The 23,808-nt window shown below is 39.7% G+C and overlaps 1 protein-coding gene across 1 annotated transcript; it reads right to left on the reverse strand.

Moving 5' to 3' along the window:
• Positions 1-510: 510 nt before the first annotated feature.
• Positions 511-17,485, reverse strand: LOC308503464 (lymphokine-activated killer T-cell-originated protein kinase-like; the record flags this gene model as incomplete). Its single annotated transcript, XM_081062740.1, is given in 4 exon segments — positions 511-579; positions 1,124-1,227; positions 16,598-16,864; positions 16,867-17,485. Coding segments are annotated over 4 exon segments (1,059 nt in total).
• Positions 17,486-23,808: the final 6,323 nt, after the last annotated feature.

A 23,808-nucleotide genomic window follows, 5' to 3' on the forward strand; every position in this document is an offset into this window, starting at 1 on the left:
CTGGCACACAGTAGGATCTCAATAAATGTGGAACAAATGAGTAAATGATTGTATGAATATTTCTCCCCCATTATTTTCTTTTTCAATTCCTCAGTTGACAGATCCTCATTAGTTGGATGGAGGCCTGCGATGTATTGTGCAGGAAGGTATGAGAAAAATCACTTTGTTACCCTGGATTTCTTTTCAGTGATAGGAAACCAAGAATACTTAAGAGAATCTCACTTCCCTTGACTTATTTCTCCCCCTGACCTCTGAACAGTGACGCCAGGATCCACTTGGTCACTGGTCTCTTTCCTTGGGCTGGAGTTGTGGAGAGGGGGCATCCAGGCGATAACCCATTGGAATTCCCACATTCTTCTTCTCACTTTCCTTCCCACCCACTCCCTTTTCCTCTCCCTCTGAACCAGTTGCTGAGTACTCAGCTTCTGGCTTTCATGACAAGAATTCTGTCATCTGAGTCACTCTAATTTCTCCCTGATGACTGTACATTATTTCAAATACTCTCTGAGCTCAATTTGCAGTGCCCAGCAGGGAGCGCACCTCTGAATCATTCTGCAACCTATCCCCTCTCTGGGCTTTCTGTGGAAGACCAATTACACTTTTACTCCAGAAGCCACAGAACTTCCAAGACGCCCAGGAAGGACAGGGACATGCAGACCTCCACTCCCAGAAGAGCCCAGATGACCTGAAACTCCCTGCCCGGCTCAGAGAGATGATAGAACCACAAGAATTAATATAGTCTGTCACCTGGCCCCAACCTCTCTCAATTTCTCATTCAAAGTTTTTGTTCCATTCATATTCTATTAATTGAATTTTCACCTGTATCTAACCTAGATGCTTCAGGCTACAATTGCTTTCCTCCTCATATTTTCTTAAAAAGCCACTTAGAGCAGAGCTTATCCTACACAAAGTAATGTACTAGGAAAGTAAATTCACGATTCCTCCATTTCCCTTCTTTCTGAACCATGTGATGTGATCTGCTGTTATCTGGGACCATTTATTTTTGGAGGAATTAATTCACTTCCATGTTTTACTGACTTAATTCCCACCAATCACCCCCGGACCTACTTTCTCTGAAGAAGGGAGCAGAGGGTTAAAGAGCATGCTTACCTCAAAGGCTTACATCCCTAATTGTGGAATTGTAGACACTGGCATGCCTAAGATAATTTGGAGCCAAGTGGACTTTTTTCAGCTTTACATAGATGACCAAGTCAAGGTCATAGAATGCTAGAGATGGAGGAAAAGGCTGAGATTATCTGATTTCTCATTTTCATTTTGCAAATTTCTCATTTGGAATGGAAGCCCAAAGAGACATTCATTTGGTCACTGGCCAGTGTTAAAACTCATTTGGTCAGTATTAAAACTCAGTATTCTGGTTCCTACTCTAGCTCTCTTTCCACTATAATAATTCTTAACATTTCTTGAGCACATACTATGTGCAAAGTACCATTCTAAGCTCTTTACAAATATGTATTAATTGGTTTAACCTTGACAATCCTATGAGGAGGGTACTGTTATTATCCCCATTCATGAAGAGGCAATGGAGGCCCTGAGAGGTTAAAAAGTCTCCCAATGACACAAGCTAGGAGGTGGTAGATCTGCTCTTACCCACCCGTTATACTCATACGACCTCCTCAGCTGTATTTCAGGAACTCCTTTGAAACCTTGTTGTGATATTAATTTCCCACCATTTTCCATTCTTTTTCAGGCATCTGTGCCTTTTCACTACTAAAAATGCATCCCACATTTCCCAGCCTACCCATGCGTTGAAGGCCACCAAGACCTCATAGAAAAGCCTCATTCCATGCGGAAGGTGCCACTCTTCACTGACAGACCCGCCTGCCTGTGTTCCTGTCATGTGGTTGGCTGCCACCAGGGTTGTTATTAAAGCCAGAAATAGGATCCTGAGCTCTTCAGCCCTCCTCCCAACTTTTTACCCAGGAAGTTCCCACATGTCTGTGATATCACAGCGCTTCCCCTCCTCCTCCCATGATGTCATCCAAACAACCCAGCACCCTCCTCCCTTCCCCTAGGTTCTCACCTGCCCCAGGCAGGAGACTATCTCATGTGAACTCCCAAAATTGTAATCATGAGACTCATGAGAAATAAAATCTTTCTCTGCTTGGGGCCAAGAACTATCCTCTCCCATATGCCTCCGCCCCTCCCAAAGGGACAATCCATTCTGGCTACACATGTTGGCATAGTCTCTCCCCAGGAATGAGGTGGGGCCTTCACATGCTTCTCCTCCTCATCCACCCCCACCTTCTCTTCTTCATGAAACCCGAGCCAAGATCCTTCCACTCTGAAAACTCCGACATGTACATGGCATCTCAACTCAGCTATGTGTTTATCTGGGTGTATGTGGGCGGGTGTGGCCAGGGTGGGGCCTGTGGAGGACACGGGGTTACTTCATCATTGGGAACCTGGTTTAAAATAAACTAAGTTCGCAGACATAGGATGAATTCTGGCACAGGTCCAGATTGGCTTGTTTCCTCTCTTCTCACTTTCAGAGCACTGAGGGTCTGGAAGTGGTTCCGGTCTCAAAAAAAAAAAAAAAGAAGAAGAAGAAGAAGAAGAAGAATGGGCAAGGGTCAAGGGCTATATTCTATTTAAAAGATGTGTATTGCTTTATGTCTTTCAGAAATGTTATCCAGAGAGGCAGATAAGACTTTGTTTCTCAAGTTTTCTTTTTCGCCATGCAGACTTGCGACATTTATGAAGTATCACCTCCCTGCTAGGCACTGTGCTAATTAGCGTATTCATAAGGGAAAAGGGGTCACAAAATTTAATCATGTTAGGAAACGAGCTCCATTATCTATAACTAATCTGGTCTTCTTTTTCAGAGAAAGTGGAGAAGGATGGGAGAAAGTAGCCAATATTCAATCCAATTTAGAGCTTGAGCTCATCCAATAATGCAATAGTTTGTTTAGGAAATGCCAGTCTCCCAGACAAAAGTTGCTCTGTCTTTCATGTTGTCCCTTTGTCCCCTGTTCTTCTCCCTAAGGTAGAAGAAGGAAAGAGGAGGATTTATGTCATCTCATGGTACAGGGGATGTTTCAAGCTTCTCCAATTCCTTTGGTCTCCAGAGTGACACGCTTCTCCTCCTGTCTGGTTTTTGTCCTACTGGCATTGTAAGCCAAGTCTGTGCTTATGTAATGTCTGATCTAGTCTCTTTCTTTGGATTTGGTCAGAGCCCATGTCTCCCCACCTCCACGGGGTAGACTTGCCACACTTGGGCTCTGCTGGAGCTATCGACCCCTACAGGCTTGGGAATCTACCCACAGCCTTCTCCCATGTCTATGATGATCTGCTCCACAGAGGACCCCTGGCTACTTCTAGTCCTGTCTTCAACAAACACAAACCAAGAAAGTCCAACCTAAAGATTTACTGCCTCTCAGTGATGTGGTCTGCTCCAGCCTGCAAGGTGGCTTTCATCTCTGGCTTATCCAATGTCAATAAACCCTTAAAGGGTAGGGTGTCTTAGTTTTCTTTTTCTCAGCAGAATCTAATCCAGCACTGGGCATATAGTAAGAGCTCAATAAATGTGTATTGAATGAATGAATGAATGAGCATATCTGGCTGGGACTCCACATTATGGGACTCCACACAGCATCCTTTTGGGAAAATGCACATCTCAGGAAGACAACAGATATTTCCAGAACAACTGAAAGAGTAGTTGACTATAAAAGTAGCTAACTTTTGTTGAAAAATTACTATAAGTTAGGCACTGCGCCAAAAGCATTACAAACACATTTCCTCAATTAAATGCCACAACATTTTTTTGAGGTAAGTGGGTGAGTTTATACTGTTGTTATCATCATTTTATAAATGAGGCATAGAGATGTTAAACAGGCATAGAGATGTTAAGTAACTTGCCCAAGGTCACACAGCTGGAAGTTGGCAGAACTTGGACTTGAAACCCAAATCTGAAGCACTGAGCTCTCTCCACTCAGCCTAGAAGCTGCATAGGAGCCTCCTAAAGACATCTCCCTAGGACTTCAGGAACTGTTGGAACTATGAAAAACTCCAAGAGAAAGGAAATTCTGATCTAAGAGCCCAAAAATCAACAAGAGCCAAAAATCAACAAGAGCCCCAAAATCCACTTTAGAAAGTAAAGAAGAGACAGGTATAAATGCAAAAAGGAGTATCTGTAAAAACCCCATATTTAACCTAAGGAAGGTTAAATAATTAATGTGTTCCAGCAGCTTCCATCTTATGACATGGGCCAGACCTATATGCCACTGTGTCCCTTTAAGTGTGGCAGACTGGCAACTCAGGATAATGGATCCTTGAACATGGCTAATGAAGGATGGAAAAGCATCTTTCTCCTCTGAGCCTGGTGATGTAATTTCATACTAAATTTACTGTGGTTTATATAATTCTTTTCATTTACACTAGAAGGTGTTTCTTTGTTGCTTCCCTTTTCAGAAACTTAGACACCATATATCTTTGCAAAGTGGATTTTTAAAAATAAAACAGAGAAGAAAAGATTAAACCAGAGAAGCTCCCAAGTTGCCTGCCTTCTGCCTAGACCAGCTTTCTGCACTTCTTCCTTTCCAAAATTGATGTTCTAAATGTTACTGCAGTAGCGCTGGCTCTGAAAAGTCCAGGCCTTCCAAGAAAGCAACCTTCATGAAGGAATTCTGCAGCTCTATCCTCTGGGAGCGCTGGAGGGGCCAGAGTCAGGAGTTGAGAGAGAGAATTGCCCCATCAGTGACTTTCAGAAGAATGGGGCCAGATGACACAGAGTCCCAGATCTTCTGCATGAGTCTCTCCTCTTTTTCCAATATCTCCTGAGCCACCTTTGATCCCTTCAAAGACCCTTGCCTGGCAGTCTCCAAAGCATCTAATCTCTTCTGTCTCCTGAAAGAATATACCTCCTTCTTTTCATTCATAAAGGCAGGCCAGAACCAGAGCCAGAGCCAGGAGCTGGGGCCAGTCAAGTTTCGGTGGGGGAGCGGGCATCAGAGTCTTAGTGACTAGGATCTCAGCCAACCTGGACGTTGGTTCTTTTAAAATCCTCACTACTGCAGTCCCCTAACTGAGAATACTGATCTTGAGCTGCACTTGGAATAAAATCACCTCTCAAATTCCACAAAGCCCTGTCAGATCCTCCTCCTGCCTTTTTTTCCAAGCTCATCTCACGCCATCACCTACCATACCTAGCCCAGTGATGCCCTTTCTGGTTCTTTAATACACCAAGATATTTCCTGACCTTATAGTAGCTGTCACTGTTACTTGGAATAGTCTGCTATACCCTCCTTATTTACTTGGCTCGTTCTTAAGCTTTGGGTGGAAACTTAATTGGCTCATCAACGAGGACTCCTTGACCACCTTTTCTAAAGCAGATTGCATTCCTCTCACTCTGTATTCCCTCACCTTCTAAAGCTCCTTCATGACACTTTGTACAACAGGTTATGATCTCCTTTATGTGTGACTTGCCTATCATCTGATTTCCCCACTGGAATGTTCTGGAATGTTCTCCAATGGCAGAGACCCTGTTTTTCTTGTCCCTGCTAAATCTCCAGTGCCTAGCCTAGAGCTCATACTCAACAAACACTTATCAAATGGATAACTGAATTCTAAATGTCTATTGTTTACAGGGCTGCCTGGCCTAAGGACTACAACCTCCTTGAAGGCTGGGTTTGTTTTTGCTCTCTGCACCCTCAGGACATAGTGCAGTGCTTGGAATACAGACAACTTTCCACACATGTTTGTGAATGACAAAATTGTCCCCCTCATTCCATGTCAGAGCTATTGTGCTCAAAATTCCTACAGATGAGTCCATCTGATCAGTGAGAGACCAGGAAGGCAGAGTGGGCCAGGCAGGCAACAGGCCAGGCCATGTGTGAGTGTCCAATTATCAGGTGACATCATCTCCAGATGAGTTGGGAAAAAAAAGATCACCAGAAACAGTCACAGCCTATGAATATTTCTCTGCATTGATAATGACTGTTATACAGATGCTCTCACACCTGCTCTGGAAGCTGAGGGTTTTTTCCCTGCTCATTTCTGGAAAGGACTTTGGAGAGCTTCCGGTATGTAGCCCAACCTCTCATCCCATTCAGTCCCTCAACATCTCTAGTGGCAAGGAATTCACTGTCTCCATTAATGCATAGCTCTAAGGTTTAGCGCTGTCTTGACCAGGTAGAATCCAAAATGTCCTTTCTGTGACTTTACTCATAGGTCAAAGCTCTCCCACCCCAGAGACTACCTTCTAAGGATGGCCCTGTAGACACATGAGACGGATACTGGGCCTTTCTGTCACCCCAGCCAATTGTTCTACACCAGTGATACTTTTGTGTTCCTGGCTTGCTGCTGCTCATCTCTACTTTCCATGGGCCCCAGGCCTCAGCCTGCTCTCTCCTCTCCATGAAGGTCCCTACCCACTCCAGCTGGCATACTCATGCCCCAAACTGAGTCAGTAGGGTTTGTCTGGAAGTGGGGACCCAATACTTCAAATTCCCTCTGTTGTGTTAAAGGTGTCTTCCCCATCCCCAGAGTTGTTGAAGGAAGGAGGTGTTATCCTGCTTTCTTGACCAGGGTGACCAAGAAACCCAAATGATAAGGTTGCAAAATCTTACTAGCTTTTCATATATCATGGTCCCTGGTTTGTAACTCTGCCCCTTTTGCCAACATGGTAACTGGGAGCTTCATTGAATATTCACTTTCACTCTCTTGAGGGTAGGATTTGTTACATTCCCCTTTCTTCTAACTCTTCCAACTTAGGCTCCTCATCCCCAGAAGATGTTGCCATTAGGAGTGCCCCAGTGTCATGTGGGCAGTTTTCTTCTCTAGGCAACTTTAAATTGGAAAGCAACTAACCCCAGCTTTCATCTCTAAGGAATGGCCCCAATGAGGGGAATTCCTCAAAGCCCCAACTCTCCTCTGAGAAGTTAGCAGCCTTAGACCCAATATCATTCTCATTTGCCATGGTCTCAAGTCTCTTTTTCTGCCTGGCAATTTCCCTCTGGTCACTCTCTAGCCCATCAGTGTCAGGAATAATGACTGGATTGATGCTATGAGACCATATTGCAATGGTAGATTAGGTCAGCTATACAGGAATACCAATTCCTGCCCTCAAACAATCTCTCATCTCCAGGTTTCTGCATTAGTCAGCTCAGGCTGCTATAACAAAATATCATAGACGAGGTAGCTTAAACAACAGACATTTATTTCTCATAGTTCTGGAGGCTGGCAAGTCCAAGATCAAGGGTTTGACCAATTCAGTTCCTGGTAAAGGCCCTTCTCCTGGTTTGCAGATGGTTGTCTTCTTGTCGTTTATTTATATGTGGGTGGGAGGAAGTGGAGGAGAAGGGGAAGAAGAGAGAGAGAGGTCTTCTTATAAGGCCTCTTCTTATAAGGGCATTAATCTCATCATGAGGACCTTATCTTCACAACCTCATCGAAGCCTAATTACCACCCAAAGGCCCCACTTCCAAATATCATCACATTGGGGGCAGTTAGGGCTTCAACATATGAGTTTGAGGGGGACAAGATTCAAAGTAAATATACACATACATAAAGCAAAGAAGGGTATTATTATCAGTAGGGGAGTGTCCCCAAACTCCAAGGCAGCACTCAACAGAGCTAGGCCAGTACAGTAGAAAATTCTTTTTGGTAGACCCAGGCCAGAGTCAACCTAGAGCCAGAACAGCTCTCAAGTCTGCCTGGTTCTGTGCCTTCTCAGTGGCCACACTTGAGTCTCAGATCTTAGCCTCCAGTGGGAGAAATGGCAGCTCCAACTCCACACACAGCACCAGGAGAAAAGGAGCAAAGAGACAGCAGGAGAGACTCTTTGTCTTGATATAAAGAGTAAAATGGTCTTGGCTTCCTAGCCCAGGTCTGCTCAGGATGAGTCAGTGGTCCTGAGGCCTAAGTCAGTTGGGTGAGAAGAGAGAGGAGGAAAAAAGGCAGAGGGACAGACTCTGGAGCAGGCCCTGGTCAAGAGAGACAAAAAGACAAAGGGGCGAAACCACACTGGTATGCCTGGAAATATTAATTCTTTTGAAAATTTCACCGCTTTAAACCATGACTAGTTAAGCACCCTTAAATCCGACCAATCCAAATTGGGGGGATGACATAGTTGGGATGAGGCATGAGTGAGCTAGTGCACTTCCGGGAAGCCCAAACTCTGCATCCATTTAATAGTGTGTCACCCAGAACTGCACACAGCCTTCACATTTTGTCATTTTTACCTCCTTTAACATAAACTAGCACGATTAACATGTAATTTTGCAACTCAAGATTGCTTTAGACCTCTTAGCAGCTGCATCTCACCCTTGGATTATTTTGGGTTTGTATATGTTCCATAAAACCCTCAATTAGTTGTCCCGTGAGCTGCTTTCAAGTCAGCTCATCCCCACCCTAAAACCATATAAATGATCGTTTGCACCTACATTTGAGAGTTTACATTTATTTCTGCCAAAGGTTATCATGTTGATTGTAGCCCATCACTGAAACTCATTAAAATTATTCCAAATTTTAATGTGCTGCACAACATATGAACTATTTCTGCCTTTGCTTTACTGAGATTTTCACTGCAGTGTCTCAAGAGTGGCTGTTCAAACTGAAAATGTCCTACTTAGCATTCATCCAGCTGCCTCCCTCACTTCTTCCAAAACAGACCTCAAAGCTGAACTCTCCCAGGAAGGCTTCCAAGATTAAAAGGGGCAGAAATCAAGCTCTTTCCTTCTAGGACCAGGGGAAGCTCTACAGAGCTCGGCTCCGAGTGGCCTGGGGCTACTCACAGATTTCAAAGGGGAAGCTTCCTCCTTAGAAATGAAGAGCACAGAAAGCTGAAGGTGCTGCTTCTGCAGAGACGTCTCCTGCCTTCAGATGCCCAGTGCCCCAGTGGCCCAAAAGGCCAGTAACCTCTTACAGAGAGAGAAGAATTCTCTAACAGCCATTTCTGTGAGCCTCCAACCCCTAGCTGACCAGCAGAAAGAGCAGCTGAAACCAAAGAACAGCTGGAATATTCTGGTTTAAGAAAGGCAGGGTAATTTAGAGGTCAAATACTCAGAGCTCTGGGTTCAAACATTGGCTGTGTCACTCATTCATGGTTTAGCCCTGGGCAAATGTTTCTGCTTTGTAACCCTCCAAGTTCCTCATCTGTAGAATGAGATACTTTACGGTTTCTCCCTCTAAGAGATAAAATGAAATAATGATTGTGAAGCACTCCCTGTAGGGCCTATCCCACAGGAGGTGCTCAAATGGTAGGGCCCATCACTCACTCTTTTCTCGGCTCACCTCTGATTAAAAACATGTGGGAAGTCTCAATTATTGGCCCCAATTCCCCACTTACAAGCATGCTGGCCACAGTGTATATTTAAAACCGAAATTTTATTAAAAGCACTAACGATCAGTAAGCACTATGTTCTGAAACCAGAGAATTGGTGAGATTAACTTACCTGCCTTTCAGTGTCTCTAAGTGATTGCTTGGAAGTCTCCCTTTTAAAAATTATTTACTGCTGCATAAAAGATAGACTAAACTTAGTGGCTTAAGCGGAAAGGTTTTACTATTTCTCCACGATTCTCTGGGTTGGCCAAGTGCCCGCCTGCCGCTTCCTTCTGCCCTGATCTGGGATCAGCTGGCACATCCTTGCTGGCTTCATTCGGACCTCACGCTTCAGCTGCGCCGGCTGGGACAGCCACGGGGTTATTCTTGCTCTCTGGCCTCTTCGTTTAGTGGTTTAGTGTGACTTTCATCACATGGTGGCTGGATCTCAGTTGGGTGAAAACAGAAGCTGCAAGTCCTCTTAAGGCCTAGCATTGGAAGCCATGGAGATCACTTCTGCTGCCGTCTGTTGGTCAGAGCAAGTCAGAGGATGACTTACTTTCAGGGAAGAGCAGCACCCACTTCCAGAGATGAGAGGGTGTGTTGGTAGACATTGATTTACCACACCCTCTTGCTCCAATTTCTACAGCATTCCAGCCTCTTTATCAGGACTATGCAAGCTCGTGCTATTTGGAGCTGCTAGCCCTGGCGCTGGCTGCCTCCATTCTCCCCATCTCACTGTCTATTCCTTTTGCTCATGTTGTGTGGTTCTCCCAAAACCATTTGCCTCTTCACTGCAGCTTCTCATACTCACTTTGGGCTGAGAGTAATGGTTGCCATTCCTTCCAAGCATATTCTTCCAAAACAGTACTTTTACAACATATTTTTAAAACAAATATGTTGACTTGACAGTTCTTGAGACCATGATGAAATGGCGTTAGACAGCAATGGAAAATATGGGCACATACAGAAAGTCACAAAAGGTGGTGCCTATTCTATGTAGTTTGACTTTTTCTTGTGGAAAAATCTATATAACTCCAGCAATAAGGTGCCAAGGGCCCTCTCCCTCTTCTTGAGACCTACCCTCTGTGTCCTATTCCTGAGCAGAGACTCAGACAGAAGGAAAGCAACATGCCTCCCCACAGTTCCAAGACCTGGGTCAAGCAATATAGTATACAGAGAGGCCTCCAGTATGCAGAGAGGCTGAAGCTTCCTGCCTCTTCCTAAATGGGCTCACTCCCACCTCTCCACAGGAGTGGGTAGTGCTTGTCTCCAAAAGTGCTTCCTAATCGCTTCCTACAGGAGAGATTGCTCAATAATCCCCTGGATCACAGTGGGATGATGATAATGATAACCAATACTGTTTTATTATTATTATTATTTATTAATTTTAATAATAACAAATACAATCAATAATTGTTATGATGGTAATAAACAAATACTAAAATAATAGGATTTATTGTGTTCTTTCTAGTTGACAGGCACTGTGCTAAGTGCATTCTACACAATAGTATTTAAAACACACATTCCTAGGAATTTGCCAAGGTGTGACATTGCCAGGAAGTGGCCAAACTTGGCTTCAAACCCAGGTCAGGATAGTACTAGAGCAGTGTCTTCTCCACCAGACCAAGCTGGTGGAGTACTTTCATCTCGAAGTACTCTCCCCAGTGCCAAATGTCAATCCCATCCCAGGTAGAACTGAACCTCAGCAACTGGTAAAGTTGGCACACCCAGGACTCTGCCTAGTCCCAAAGACAGCATGGCAGGGGAGGTTCTGGACCTTGGTTCTAATTAAACAGATCACAGTTTCCCTGGGAGATTTGGAGAAAGGAGCACAGAGGAGAGAGAGGGGGAACACTGACAAGGCAGGCAGAATGCCTTGGAAATGGGGTGTATTAGTGAGTGTTCTTCAGAGAAACAGAAACAATAGGCTATTTATAGAAGGAGATTTATTATGAGGAATAGGCTCATGTGATTTTGAAGGCTGAGAAGTCCCATGATTTGCCATCTGCAAGCGTGTAGGTAGCAAGTGGGATAATTCAGTCTGCGTGTAAAGACCCGAGAACCAGGGGAGCTGATGGTGTAGATTCCAGTCTGAGGGCCAGAGAAGATGAGATGAGATATCCCAGCTCAAGCAGTGAGGCAGGACAAAAGGAGCAAATTTCCCCGTCTTTTGTTCCACTCCGGCACTGAATGCATTGGATTGTGCCCAGCCACATTCGGAAGAGCAATCTGCTTTCCTGTGTTCACAGATTCAACTGTGAATCCCATCCAGAAACATTCTCACAGACATACCCAGAAATAATGCTTATCTGGGCACCCCATAGCCAGTCATGTTGACACAATGAACCATACATGGGAGCTTTGGGCAAATTTCGCAGAAACAGCTGCCTCCCATTGGCTCCTCTTAGCAGCATTCTCTCCCCTGCAGTGGAAGGAGTAGACATCACTCTCTCAGTATCTACACAGGGGCTTCAGACATCTCCTTTTTCAGCTTTCCTGGAACTCCCAGCTGCTGTGTCCTCAAAAAACTCCCTGGGCTGGAGCTCTGGGTCTGGCTGTAAGGCGGGGCTATCATTTTAATTAGCATCATCTACTACCACATCTTCTGAAACCACTTGGGCCTTCTCTGCAACTCTGATTCTGACTGCTCAGACAGCTGCTATCAAAATAAATTTTTGTGTTGAGCCCATCACTAGACCAGTCATTCTGAAGCAGACCCAGATAGTTTTACATTTCATTTGCATGGCAACCTACACTTTTGCCTGGGCAAACCCTGACCCTGAATTTCCATCTTATGTTACTTCTGTTCTCTTTGGCACCACTCAGTCTAAAGAGCAATAACAAATAGATGGATGTCAACACAGAAGGCATCTCCTCGGGGTTCCTAGGGTTTGTGTCATCCATCTTCTCTCTTTTCTGTTTCCTAAATACTTATTATTGAGTGTAACACATCTATAGGTAGTGACTTTTGAAATAAAAATGTACAGCTTAATTACTACAACAAAGCAAACATCAACAGAATCACCATCCAAATAAAAATGGAACAATATTTCAGAAGGCTCTTCAGGTCCCCTCCAGATCACCTCCCTCCTGTCCCCCCAGAGATAACCACCAGCCAGGTTTTATGGTAATCACCTCCATTTCTTTAGTTTTACCACCTACTTAGGCATCTTTTAATATTATAGTTTTTACAGTAAAAAAATGAAGTCATACCATATACTTTTCAGTCAAGTTTGTTTTGATCAATATTATGTTTATGTGATTCATACATACTGTGGCTGGAGTTCATTTATTTTCATTCTTGTATCAATTTCTTTTGCATGAAAATACCGCAAATTATTAAACCATTCTCCTATTGATGGACATTTGGGTTGTTTCTAGTTTGGGGCTCATACAAACAAAACTGTTATTACCATTATGGAACACATCTTTTGGTGTCCCTGTGCAATTGCTGGGTCGTAGAGTATATGCACACTTAGCTTTAGCAGATATGCCAAACTGTTCTCCCAAGGGATTATAAAGAGTTTTATTCCCATCAGTACTGTATGAGAGACCCCTTGCTCTACATCTTTGCCAGTACTTATCATGTCATATATATTCTTCATATATTTACTGGGCAATTGAATATCCCTTTTTGTGACATTCTTATTGGTGATTCTTGCCTATTTTTTCATCAAGTTGACCATCTTTTCCTTATTAATTCCTAAAACATCTTTTTATGTTGTGCACATGAAGCTTTATCAGTTATGTGTGTTGTGAAATCTTTTCCCATGCATGCTTGCTTTTTCACTTTCTTAATGGTGTCTTTTGATTAACAGAAGTTGGTATTAATTTAATATAGTTCGATTCATAAGTCTTTTCCTTTATCCTTAATGCCTTTTTTTGTTCTTACTATTGTTCTAATAGTAAGATGTCTTTTCCTACCACAACGTCATGAACGTTGGGTTTGAAGTGCGTGTAATACACATATACGAAGGATTTTTTTCAATAAATATATTTAAAAACTTTTTGGAGATTTTCTTACTACTGTGAAGCAATCCTACCTATTACACTAGGCTACCATAAAGTAATCATATTATTGCATCTTATTCACCAATGCATGAATCATTTTATCTGTAAATAAATATGAATTACTTTTTCACATTGTCTTTTCATTTTTGATGCCTAGTGTTAGTAATACATATAGAATCTGCAGTGTTTTGTGTCATCTAAGACATGATTCATTTTGTAAACAGACAACATAAACTTACGGTATGGAAAAATACAGTAAAGTACTATAAATACATTTTCTCTTCCTTATGATTTTCATGAAAACATTTTCTTTTATCTAGTTTATTGTAAGAACACAACACGTAAGACACATAACACATAAAATATATGTTAATTGAATTTTTATGTTATCAGTAAGGTTTCCAGGTAACAGGAGGCTATTTGTAGTTAAGTTTTTGGGGAGTCAAAAGTTATGTGTGCTCCTAACCCCCATATTGTTCAAGGGCCAACTGTAGTTTTATCTTTCATATGTTAGATATGTCTTTTATGTCCACCTGATAATGATTTATTTATGTACAGTGTCATGCAGGGTCAAGTTTAATATGTTTTCCCATATCCAGTGGATATGGAAAATGAGTTTTTGAAAAAAAAATTTTTCCCTCTGTAATGGCATCTTTGTCAAAAGTGAAGTGCCACTCTGCTCACTCTATTTGGTCTAAAGAGCTATTTTATTTCATTGGTCTATTTGTTCTTGAACCAGTTCCTCACTGTTATTAACTAGTGTGGTTTTATAAGTCTTGCTTTATGGCAGAGCAGTTCCTCCCACCTTGTTCTTTCTTTCTACAAAACTGGCTTGGTCTTTCCTTTTTTCTATAAATTTTAAAATTAGCTTGTCAAGATCCACAAAAAAATACCTTTGTAATTTTGATTTGGACTCCCTGATTCTTCACATAAATTTGGAAAGAAATGACATCTTTGTAATGTTGAGTTTTCCAGCTCATGAGCATGGTAGACTCCCTCTCCCCTCCATTTATTTATTTAGGCTTCCTTTCATTTCTTCCAATAATATTTCCATTGCTTTCTGCATAAAAGCCTTATACAACTTTTGTTAGCTTTACTGCTAGGTGTTTTATTCTTATAATGATATTATAAGTGGGAATCTTATTTTTTTTTAAAATTTTTCTAACTACTTCCTTTTGCTAGATAGAAATCAATTGATTTTTGTATATTGACCTCTTATCTGTAAACTTTCTTATATCTGTAAACTTTTAAGAATTTGTAGGTTCTTTTTTTCCTTCCCTCACTGTTCTGGTTAGGACCTCCAGACGACATCGGCTAGGAGTGCTGTTGGCCAGCTAATTGTGTTTAAATCTTTCATTCTCTATTTCAAAAGAAAAGCTTTCAACATTTCATCATTCAGTTTGATGTTTGTTATAGGCTTGTCGCAGATTGACTTGCCCCAATAATGAATTCTCTTTTATTCCTATTTTGCTCAGTGACTGTGGTTTGCTTATTTTTATCACGAATGGATATTGAATTTTATTGCTTTGTATTTAAGATGATCATACAAATATTCATTTTCACTCTGTTAGTGTGAATTAGGTTGATCGAAGTTTGAATGTTAAACTAACCTTGCTTTCCTGGAACAAATGGATTTGATCTGATACATTATTGTTTTATACATTGCTGCCTCCATTTGTTAATCTTTTGTTTAAGATTATGCTCCTGTGTCCTGAGTGTGACTAGCCTTTAGTTTCCCTTTATCATCAAGTTCTTGTCAAGTTTTGTATTAGGATTATGTTGGCCTTATAACATATGTTGGGAAACATTACCTTTTCTTTATGCTCTGGAAGAATTTGTATGGGATTGGTATTTTTTTTTTTTTTTTGCACGTGTGACTTGAGGCCAGTTACTTAAACTCTTCATTTTTTTTATTAAAAAGTTTTTTTTATTACATTGACATTCAATATTGTATTAGTTTCAGGTATATAGTATAGTCATTAGACATTTATATAACTTATGAAGTGAATCTTTTTTTATAACTTATGAAGTCTAGCACCCACCTGGCAGCATACATAATTATTGCAATATTATTGATTATATTCCCTATGCTAAACTTTACATCCACATGACCATTTTGTAACTACCGATTTGTACTTCTTACCCCTTCACCTTTTTCACCCGGTCCCCAACCCCCTCCCATCTGGCAATCATCAGCTTGTTCTCTGCATCTATGAGTCTGTTTCTGTTTTGTTTGTTTTTATTCTTCTTTAGATTCCACATATAAGTGAGATTATATAGTATTTGTGTTTCTCTGTCTGACTCATTTCACTTAGCGTAATGTTCTCTAGGTCCATCCATGTTGTTGCAAATCGTAAGGTTTCCTTCTTTTTTATGGCAGAGTAATATTCCATTGCATATATGTATCACCTCTTCTGTATCCAATCATCTATTAATGGACACTTAGATTGTCTTCATATATTGACTATTGTAAATAATGTTGCAATGTACATAGGGATGCATATATCTTTTCAAATTAGTGTTTTGAATTTTTTTGAATAAATATCCAGAAGTGGGATTGCTGGCTCAAAAGTTAGTTCTATATTTAATTTTTTGAGGAAAGTCCAACTGTTTTCTATAGTAGCTGCACCAATTTGCAATCCCACAACAGTGCACAAGGGTTCACTTTTCTCTGCATCCTCACCAACACTTGCTTGATTTATTGATGATAGCCATTCTGACAAGTGTGAGGTTATATCTCATTGTGGTTTAAATTTGCATTTGGCTGATCATCAGTGACATTGAGCATCTTTTCATATGTCTGTTGGTCAGCTGTATGTCCTCTTTGGAGTAATGTTTATTCAGGTTCTCTGCCCATTTTTTAACTGGATATGTTGTGTGTGTGTGTGTGTGTGTGTGTGTGTGTGTTAAGTTGTATGAATTCTTCATAAATTTTGGATATTAACCCCTTATTGGATGTATCATTGATGAATATCTCCTTCCCACTGGTAGGTTGTCTTTTCATTTTGTTGATGTTTTCCTTTGCTATGCAAAACCTTTTTAGTTTCATGTAGTCCAATTTGTTTATTTTTTTTATTTTGTTTCCCTTGCCTAAAGAGAAACATCATAAACCCAAAAAATATTACTAAGAGCAATATCAGAGAGTTTACTGACTATGTTTTCATCTAGAAGTTTTATGGTTTTGGGTAGTCTTTAATCCATTTTAAGTTTATTTTTGTATATGGTGTAAGAAGGTGTTCTTTTTTTTTCATGTACCTGTCAAGTTTTCCCAACACCAATTATTGAATAGACTTTGTATATTCTTGCCTCCTTTGCCATAGATTAATTGACCAGAGAAGAGTTCGATTACTTTCTGGTATGCTTCATCTAGTTCTTCCACATTAATAGGTGGCCTAGTTCCCAAAGCTGCATGGTATGTTTCATCATCAGTCACCTTCATCAAAATTTTATCTTCATCATCATCATCTGAGGTAGTAATGTGTGGAATGCATAGAGTCATCAGTTCCCACAGAGTAAGGCCAAAGGCAAATATGTCTGCCTTGTCAGTAATAATACCATTCTCCTCCTGGGTTACCAAGGCTCAGTGCCAATGTAACAGTCCTTGGGGTCAGTCACAGCCATATTTTCATCCAATGGTAGAGAGACTCCTACGTCACGGATTTTAATTGTTTCAAAATCACCTTTAATGACAACATTTGAAGATTTTATATCTCCATGAAGTGTTTTTTTTTTTTTATCTTGCTTGAACCCTCTTGCCACATTCAAAGCAACTTTTAAAATTATGGGTGCTGGAAAAGGACTTTGGCTGTCTTTATTTCGTTCTTCTAGTAAGTCATTTCGAAATTTTTCACTCCCATATTCCATAGCAGTACAGAGACTACCATCACTGGCTCCAGTGAAAGCACCATAACCTATAAGGTGTGGATGATGAAGGCTTTTCAAAATCCTAGCTTCATCGGTTAGTCTCTTTTGATAATAACAATTACATTTAGAATTAATTTTTTTCACAGCCCAAGGCAAATGAGACAAGCCTCTTGGAGATCTTTTCATAAGATAGACATTTACCCCTGTGCCAAAGTCAAGCTTCTGCATAAACAGAGAGGCAGGAATATTTATACATGGAGTTGAACATAATGCAGATTTCTTTTTTTTAGATAATCTGCTTGGTGTCTTGAAATTATTGATTTCCTCCATTACAATAATTGCTCTAGGTCCTGAGCTGTTCAACGTGGAGGAGTCACACTCCAGGTAGGAAAAGAATGTGATGACGAAAGATCCAGGCCAAGGCTGTATTGAAATCTGCTCCCAAGTGGACCCTAACTGGACCCCGAGGCTGTCTCAGTGGCCCACAAGCCAACACCCGCACTCAAACTTGATGCAGTCTTAGAAGATTGTATGTTTATAGAAATTTATCCATTTCTTTCAGATTGTCTAATTTGTTGGTTTATAATTGTTTGCAGTGTTTTCTTCTAATCATTTGTGTTTCTGTGGTGTCAGTTGTCACTTTTCCTCTTTCATTTCTGATTTTATTTATTTGGATCCTCTCTTTTTTTTTTCTTGATGAGTCTTCTAAAGGTTTATCAATTTTGTTGATATTATCATTTTTTTCTTTTTGAAATTAAAGTTTATTGGATGATAATTGTTGGTAAAGTTACATAGATTTTTTTTCAAATTTATTGGGGTGACAATTGTTAGTGAAATTACATAGATTTCAGGTGTACAATTCTGTATTACATCGTCTATAAATCCCATTGTGTGTTCACCTCCCAGAGTCACTTCTCCTTTCATCACCATATATTAGACCCCATTTACCCTCTTCTAGAGCCTCCCTCCCCCTTGCCTTCTGGTAATCCCTAAACTATTGTCTGGGTCTATGAGTTTTTGTTCCTTTATTTGCTTGTCTTGTTCTTTTGTTATTTTCAGTTTTATATCCCACATATCAATGAAATCATATGGTTCTTTACTTTTTCTGTCTGACTTATTTTGCTTTGCGTTGAAATCTCAACATCCATCCATGTTGTCACAAATGGTACTGTTTCATCTTTTCTTGCCACTGAAAAGTATTCCATTGTGTATATATACCAAAACATTTTTATCCATTCATCTATCAAAAAATATTTGGGTTGTTTCCATGTCTTGGCCACCGTAAATAAAGCTGCAATAAACATTGAAGCACACATGTCTTTATGAACAAATGTTTTCAGATTTTTTGTGTAGATACCCAGGAGAGGGATTGCTGGGTCATATGGTAATTCTATTCGTAATATTTTGAGGAACCTCCACACTGCCTTCCATAATGACTATACCATTCTGCATTCCCACCAACAGTGTATGAGGGTTTCCTTTTCTCCACAGCCTCTCCAACACTTGTTACTATTTGTCTTGTTGGTGATAGCCATTCTGATTGGGGTGAGGTGATATCTCATTGTGGTTTTTATTTGTATTTCTCTGATGATTAGTGATGTTGAGTATTTTTTAATACGTCTATATGTCATTGGTATGTCTTTCTTTGGAGAAATATCTCTTCAGGTCCTCTGTCCATTTTTCAATTTTAATTTTTTTTTTGTCGTTGAGTTGTATGAATTCCTTGTATATTTTGGATCTTAACCCCTTATCAGAGGCACAGTTTGCAAAAATCTTCTCCCACTCAGTTGGTTGCCTCTTTATTTTTGTAGATGGTTTCTTTTGCTGTGCTTTTAAGTTGGATATAGTCCCATTCGTTTATTTTAGCTTTTACTTCCCTTGCCTTTGGAGTCAAATTCATAAAACGTTCTTTGAACCCAAGGTCCATAAGTTTAGTACCTATGTTTTCTTCTATGCAGTTTATTGTTTCAGGACTTATGCTTAGGTCTTTGATCCATTTGGAATTAATTTTGGTACATGGTGACAAATAGCAGTCCAGTTTCATTATGTTGCATGTGGCTTTCCAGTTCTCCCAGCACCATTTATTGAAGAGGCTGTCTTTTCTCCATTTTATGTTTTTTGCTTCCAGTCAAAAATTACCTGTCTATATTTATGTGGGTTTATTTCTGGGCTCTCAATTCTACTCCATTGGTCTGTGTGTCTGTATTTCTTCCAATACCATGCTGTTTTGATTATTATCACCCTGTAGTACAAACTGAAGTCAGGGAGTGTGATACCTCCAGCATTGTTCTATTTTCTTAGGATTGCTTTGGCTATTTGCTATCTTTTGTGGTTCTATACAAATCTGATGTGTTGTTTTTTTTTTTGTTCTATTTCTTTAAAAACATGCCACTGGGAGTTTGATGGGAATTGCATTAAATCTGTATATTGTTTTGGGTAATGTGGCCATTTTAACTATGTTGATTCTTCTAATCCATGAGCACGGAATGTCTTTTCACTTCTTTGTGTCTTCTTGAATTTCTTTTAAAAATGTCCTATAGTTTTCAGCATATAGGTCCTTCACATCCTTGGTTAAGTTTATTCTTAGGTATTTTATTATTTGATTATTTTTCTTGCAATTGCAAAAAGGAATTTTTTTTTTTGTATTTCTTTTTCTGAGATTTCATTATTAGTATATACGAATGCAGTAGATTTTTGTATGGTGATTTTGTAGCGGCAACTTTACTGTATTCGGTCTAATACCTTTTTAGTAGAGTCTTAGGGTTTTCTATATATGGCATCATGTCATCTGCAAAGAGTGACAATTTAACTTCTTCATTCCCAATTTGGATGCCTTTTATTTCTTTCTCTTCCTGAATGCTCTGGTGAGGACTTCCAACACTATGTTGAAAAGCAGAGATGATAGGGGACAGCCCTGTCATGTTCTTGAACACAGAGCAAAGGGCTTCAGTTTTTCACTGTTAATTATGATAGTAGCTGAGGGTTTGTCATATATGGGCTTTATTATGTTAAGGTATTTTTCTTCTACACCTATTTTATTAAGTGTTTTAATCATAAATGAATGTTGCATCTTGTCAAACGCTTTTTCTGCATCGATTGATATAATCATATGATTTTTGTTTTTTATTTTGTTTATGTGGTATATCTCATTGATCGATTAGCTTATGTTGAACCATCCTTTTGCCCCGAGGATGAACCCCACTTGGTCGTGATGAATAATCTTTTTAACGCATTGCTGTATTCGATTTGCTAAAATTTTGTTTAGGATTTTTGCATCACTATTCATCAGATATACTGGTCAGTAGTTTTCTTTTTTGTGTTGTCCTTAGCAGGTTTTGGTATCAGGGTAATGTTGGCCTCATAAAATAAGTTAGGGAGTACTGTCTCTTCTTCAATTTTTTTGAAGACTTTGAGCAGGATTGGTATTAGATCCTCTTTGAAGGTTTGGTAGAATTCACTAGTGAAGCCATCTGGTCCTGGACTTTTGCTTTTGGGAAGGTTTTGGATGATTGATTCAATTTCTTTACTGGTCATCGGTCTGTTTAGATTTTCCAGTTCTTCATGGTTCAGCCTTGGAAGGCTGTATGTTTCTAAGAACTTGTCCATTTCTTCTTGGTTATTGAATTTGGTGGCATAAAGTCCTTCATAGTATTCCTGGATGATCCTTCATATTTCTGTGGCATCCGTGATAACTTCATTCATTTCTGATTTTGTTTATTACTGTCTTTTCTTTTTATCTTAGTGAGTCTAGCCAACAGTTTGTCAATTTTATTAATCTCTTCAAAGAACCAGCTCTTTGTCACATTCATTTTATTTATTGTCTTTTTGTTCTCTATTTCTTTTAGTTCTGCTCAGATTTATTATTTTCATCCTTCTGCTAACTTTGGGTTTCATTTGTTATATTTTTTTAGTGCTTTAAGGTGTAACATGAGGTTATTTATCTCGATTTTTCTTCTTTCTTGAGATAGGCCTGTAATGATATAAATTTCCCTCTTAAAACTGCTTTCGCTGCATCTCAAAAATTTTCATAGGATGTATTTTCATTGTCATTTGTTTCCATGTATCTTTTGATTTCTGCTCTAATTTCTTCTTTGATTCAGTCGTTCTTTAAAAGTATGTTGTTTATCTCCACATATTTGTGGTTTTCCCTGCTTTCTTTTTGCAGTTGATATCCAATTTCAAAGCCTTGTGATCAGAGAATATGCTTGGTATGATTTCAGCCCTCTTAAATTTGCTGAGGCTAGTTTTATGTCGCAATATATGGTGTATCCTTGAGAAAGTTCCATGTACACTACAAAAAAATGTATAGTCTGGTGTTCTAGGGTGAAGTGCTCTATAAATGTCTATTATGTTTATGTCACCTAATGTGTCATTTAGGACTGATGTTTATTTATTTTCTGTGTGGATGATCTATCCATAGCTGTCAATGATGTGTTTAGGTCCCCAACTATAATTGTGTTTTGGTCAATTTCTCTCTTTAGTTCTGTTAGTGGTTGGCATATTTCGGTGCTCCCTGATTGGGGACATAAATATTGATGACTGTTATGTCTTGTTGTATAGTCCCCTTTATCATTATAAAATGTCCATCTTTTTCTCTTGTTTCCTTTTTATCTTGAAGTCTGTTTCATCTGATTTCAATATGGCTACACCTGATTTACTCTGGAAACCATTTGCTTGGAGTGTCAATTTCCACTCTTCCACTTTGAGTCTATGTTTGTCCTTGTAGGTGAGATGTGTCTCTTTGGAGGCAGCATATGGTTGGGTTTAGTTTTTGATCCAGTCTGCTACTCTATGCCTTTTTATTGGTGAGTTCAGTCTATTTACGTTTAGGGTGATTATTGCTATGTGAGGATTTCCTGTCATTCTATCTTTAGTTTTCTGTAAGACGGTGTCTCCATTATTTCTTTGCCTTTTTGTTGTTGTCTATTATTTTTGTGTGGTGGTATTCTATGATTTTTCCCTGTTTCTCCTTTCATTATGTTATATATTTCAGTTCTGGATTTTTTTTGAGTTGTTACCATTAAGTTTATGTAAAAGAAAGCTTCATATTTATAGTATTCCATTTTCTTCAGCATGCTTATTTTCTCCATTCCCATATTCCAGTTCAGGCGTTTACTCTCCCCCCTTTTATTATTTTGGTTGCCACAAATTGTCCCTGTTGATGGTGGTCGAATAGCCTCCTTTAGTATTTCTTGTAGTGCAAGTCATGTGTTAGAAAATTGTCTCAGCTTCTGTGTGTCTGGAAAGGTCTTTATTCCTCCTTTATAGCTAAAGGATATCTTTACTGGATATATTATTGTTGGCTCATAATTTCTCTCTTTCAATAGTTTGAATATTTGGTTCCACTCCCTCCTGACTTGTAGTGTTTCTCCTGAAAAATTTGATGATAACCCAATGGGCTTTCCTTTGTAAGTTACCGTCTTCTTTTCCTTGGCTGCCTTGAAGATTCTTTTTTTTTGTCATTAATTTTTGATAACTTCAATGCAATGTGTCTTGGAGAAGTCCTGTTGGAGTTGAGATAATTAGGTGTTCTCTTTGCTTATTGGATTCAAGGATCCAGTTCTTTCCACAAGATTGGGAAGTTCTCATTGACTGTTTGAATGTACTGTCTGTTCCCATTTCCCTTTCTTCTCCTGGTATGCCTATAATTCTTAAATTGCTCTTCTGATGGAGTCAGAAAGTTCTTGTAGAGTTCTTTCATTTCTTTTAAGTCTCAAGTCTCTTTCTACTTTCATCCATGTCATTTCCAGGTTTCTATCTTCGATGTCACTGAATCTTTTGTCCATCTAGTGAATTCTACTACTTAAGCTGGCTATTTCATTCTTCATTTCTTTTATTGAGTTCTTAATCTCCAGATATTCTATTTGGTTATTTTTAAAAATTTCAATCTCTTTGGTAAAATGTTCATTTTGTACTTTGATTGTGTTTCTGAGTTCATTAAACTGCTTGTCTGTGCTTTCTTGCATATGGTTGAGTTTTTTAAGAACTGCAATCTTGAATTCTCTGTCATTTAACTCACATATTTCCATGTCTTTAAGTTCATTTTCTGGAGACTTTTCAGTCTCTTCCTGAGCTGTCTTGTTGCCTTGATTATTCATGGCAATTAGTGATTTATTATTTCTCTTCCTAGACATCTACAGGAGTGAGTTCTGCAACAGGTTGATAGGAAGAGGTCTTTCTTTTGTTTTTCAGTAGGTGTTGGTAGAATATTTTATCTCTGACTGCAGCCTTTTATTCTCTCACACTGTAGCGTTATATTTTCTCTGTATTATTCTGGCTTCTCACACTATAGGGGGATTCCCTGGAAGGAGGGCTTCTCCTCTATGAACAGTTCACCTGGGTCATAGGGCTCCACCTCTATAGGGGACATGGAGAGCTTCTGAAGTCCAAAGCTTTTCCTGGACCAGATTCAGAGGCCATGTGTCTCAGCAGCTCTGTTTATTCCTTCAGGGATTTGCTCAGATAGGTGGGTACAGGGGTGGTGTCGGTTGTGAGAGGTGGCCCAGAGCAATGGTGATGACCACCACCACAGACAGTCCTGCTTCCACAACTCCCTCCCCTTTGTCAGAACTAGTTGGTTTGCGAGTCCATGTCTGTGGACCACAGTTCTTAGAACAGCAAATATTCTGTTCTTTTGATCTGACACTGCTACT

The sequence above is a fragment of the Rhinolophus hipposideros genome (genome assembly GCF_964194185.1).
Source record: "Rhinolophus hipposideros genome assembly, chromosome: 10".
NCBI classification, from domain to species: Eukaryota; Metazoa; Chordata; class Mammalia; order Chiroptera; family Rhinolophidae; genus Rhinolophus; species Rhinolophus hipposideros.